We start from the raw sequence: 3,457 nt of genomic DNA, 5'->3' as shown, positions 1-3,457 counted from the left end.
GTAAGGGTGACTATTTTAATGTTTTCTTCTACCTAAAATTTCCTTGTTTTCTTCTGATTTTAAAAGAATTTTTATAGGTCCCTAAAAAGCAGTTGTGGGCCCTAGGCCCCGGACCTGCCTAGCCAATGGAGAAGTCATCCCTGAGGATGGGTGGAGTTTCCCCCATTCTGTCATTTCATATTTTTAAAAAAGCTGCTCCTGGGGCGCCTGGGTGGCTCCGTCGGTTAAGCACCTTACTTCGGCTCAGGTCACGATCTTAGGGTTCATGGGTTCGAGCCCCGCGTCGGGCTGTGTGCTGACAGCTGGGAGCCTGGAGCCCGCTTCGGATTCTGTGTCTCCCTCTCTCTCTCTGCTCCTTCCCCACTCGTGCTGTCTCTCTCTGTCTCTCAAAAATAAATAAACGTTAAAAAAAAAAGCTGCTCCTGACTCCTGGGCTGCAGTCGCTCAGATGCCATTTCTGTGCAAACCAGGAAAAGGTTTCTTATGTTTAAGAAGAAGGGACAAGCCTTGAAAGTATTATGGTTATTGCACAGTCTGAATAACTATCCTCACTGGGCCCGGGGCAAGTACAGAGTCGGGGGGGGGGGGGGGGCACCCCTTCCAACGTCACCTCGGGCGGCAGTCGGGGCCTGCACGGCACGATGGGAGGAGAGTAACGCTGATCCGTGACGTTCGGCTGGAGGACCTCCCGGGTGTAGTTCCATAAGCCAAACTTCACTCTAAGTCGATGGCCGGGAGGCTCACGTCTCCGTAGGGCTCAGGCGAAGCCCCGAAAGCCACGGGAGGCCAGACGCGCGGCCTCCGGGGTCTCCCGGCGCGAAAAGCGGACAGGGCACGAGCACACGTGACTGTGCACCTGTGCGCACGTGCCTTCCCGTGCGTGTGCACGGCCTCGCGGGCACGCGTGGCTGGCTGTGAGCCAGCACGCTCCCACGGCGCCCTGGCGCTCCCCCCTCCCCGCCCCGCGAAGTCCCGGCAGCGCCACCGCACACGCTGGTAGTAGCGTCCGTCTGCAGCACGACTCACTCTCGGTCCTAAGCCCTGAGCCCCTGTGCGGGCCGCAGTCTGAGCAGCTCGGGGCCGCGACCACCGCCCGCCCGCTGGGCCCACTTGCCAAGGGCAAGGCCGCACTCACTAAAGCCTCCGTCCGTCCCCTTCCTTGCAGGAATGACGTGCCAAGCCCGGAGCTCCTACGTCACCAGTGAGATCCTGTGGGGTTACCGCTTCACACCTGTCCTGACGCTGGAAGACGGCTTCTATGAGGTCGACTATAACAGCTTCCACGAGACCTACGAGACCAGCACCCCATCTCTCAGTGCCAAAGAGCTGGCCGAGCTGGCCAGCCGGGCGGAGCTGCCCCTGAGTTGGTCCGTGTCCAGCAAACTCAACCAGCGCGCGGACCCGGAGACGGAAGAGGAGGAGAAGAACCTCGAGGAGCAAACAGAAAGGAATGGTGACGTGGCAAACCTAGAAAACGAATCCAGAGTCTAGTCGCCTAGCCCGGCGGCTCCTCCTCCCCTCCCCCCCCGCACAACCCCTCCTCGTCTCATGCTCTCTCTCTTTTGTCTCTCTTCCTTGGTTGTGTATGGATTTACATTTAGTTTTGACATCGCCAGAAAGCGAGTCTTCGAGGTGTAAAATATCTACCTGCCCTCTCTCAGTTTTGCAGATGGACGAGGCAGACACAGATTTGGTGAAGGTGCCAAGCGCCCTCCCTCGCAGCCCCAGCTTGCTCTCTTCCCGAAAAACCACGCATCCGACTCCTAGGGACTTAAGCTACTTACCTGCATGTCTTGGACAATAGCAGATCACTCAAAGAGTGTGTCAGAGATTTCACCTGGGATAGGACAAGTTAGGTCTCTGGTGCCTATTTCCTCATGCAGTGAGACATAGCGTATAACCCTCGGTTTTATAGATCCCAGTAAATTCCATCTGCAGGGCGACGTGCCTGCCCCCTACAGGCATTGCAGTTATAGGACCCGGGTCAAGTAAAGACAAAACACTGTACATATATATGCCTTATGTAATTATTTTTCTTTTTGCAGTCAGTAATAAAACACAGCATGTACGAAAAGTACTGTAGGACAGAAGTTTCAAATAATGTACATAGATGTATAATTAATGTAGGTTTAGATATATAACTTTAGAAATAAGATGCAAAAAAAAAAAAAAAAAGATTCCCAATGTACAGCAGGCATTTCTGTTCTGATGTCTTTGCTTTCTGAATTTCTTTGGTCCCATCGATCACTGGCCCTTAGTGCATGGCCTTTGTTCTGTGTCCCAGACTGGTAGTGTTTGGGTACCTCACTGTTCCCTTGCTTATCCTCTCACTGAATCTAATAAGCCATAGGTCTGGGGGAAGTTAGGCGGTCCGGTACATGGCAAAACCCACCACCAATATGCTGAGATACTGTGAAATGTTTACAAAACTGAGGTCTCTTTCTTTTTTTTTTTTTTTTTAGTAACAGGAGCCTCACTGACTAGCCTGGGAGAATATTCCAGGGGGACGACACTCTCTGGCATGTCAGCAATGATGTGTTTATGCTTTTCACATGAGCTGTCACCCTTTGTAGTACAAGAGTTTGGGAAACTCTTCTCCTGCAAACCCATGGATTCCCCAGCTGTTCCACTCTGTAATTGTGAGAAACTATAGACCTAAAAAAATCAGACATGGTAATTTAGCAGAAGACGGTTCGGGTCTAAAGCCATGACATTCATGAAGGCGTGCAGTGGGTGACATGTATTATAATCATTCACCTCACACACTTTGACTCCATCCGGCTCTCTCCCTGCCCCTCTAGCTTATCCATCAGCATTTTTCGCATTTGTATTTATCATTATTCGTCTTCTTTTATTATTCTGAAATGACCAGAGTTCAAGGGTCAAAGATTAAATCAACAATCTAGGTGACTATGAAATCTCTCTAGAGCATGAAATCTCTCTAGAGACATCCAAAGTGTCTCCCAATCAGAAGAAAACAAGCAAAAAAACTGCAGCCTTAATTAATTTTAATCTGTGAAGATAAATGGAAAGAGAGAGATTAAGAGAGAGAAGAGAAGAGAAGGAAGGAAGGAAGGAAGGAAGGAAGGAAGGAAGGAAGGAAGGAAGGAGGGAATTTTGTACTAAAAAATCTAAATTTCAAAATGAAAAAAAAATTTCAAGTGAAACGATAAGGAAGAGGATGTGAGACAAAAATCTCAAGGGCAGGTGGAAATTTTGCACTGTAACAGATCTTTCACATTAATTTCGCAATTTTAAACTCTTTATTCCCTAAACAGTCGCCCATCATAAATATTCATTGGCTGAACTCAAGTTCATTTTCAGCTCCCACAGCTGTGCTCAGTTTGAAGCTTTGTGCCTTGGAGGTCAAAGAACTCAAACTAGCTATCACTCCCTGTTGCCCTTGACTTCCCTGACCAGATTGCACAGGGCTTCGCTGTAGTTCGGGGACTTGGCT

At 49.7% G+C, this 3,457-nt stretch overlaps 1 protein-coding gene across 1 annotated transcript; it reads left to right on the top strand.

The window, feature by feature from the left end:
- The first annotated feature begins 1,167 nt into the window (after positions 1-1,167).
- Positions 1,168-2,052, top strand: KCNJ6 (potassium inwardly rectifying channel subfamily J member 6). Its single transcript, XM_032594786.1, has one exon. The coding sequence runs from the start codon at positions 1,168-1,170 to the stop codon at positions 1,489-1,491; it is 324 nt and encodes a 107-aa protein (XP_032450677.1). The 3' UTR covers positions 1,492-2,052.
- Positions 2,053-3,457: the final 1,405 nt, after the last annotated feature.

The sequence above is a fragment of the Lynx canadensis genome, chromosome C2, assembly GCF_007474595.2.
Source record: "Lynx canadensis isolate LIC74 chromosome C2, mLynCan4.pri.v2, whole genome shotgun sequence".
Classification (NCBI taxonomy): domain Eukaryota; kingdom Metazoa; phylum Chordata; class Mammalia; order Carnivora; family Felidae; genus Lynx; species Lynx canadensis.
The sequence above is the reverse complement of the archived record's forward strand: the minus strand, read 5'-3'. Positions and strand labels throughout refer to the sequence as shown.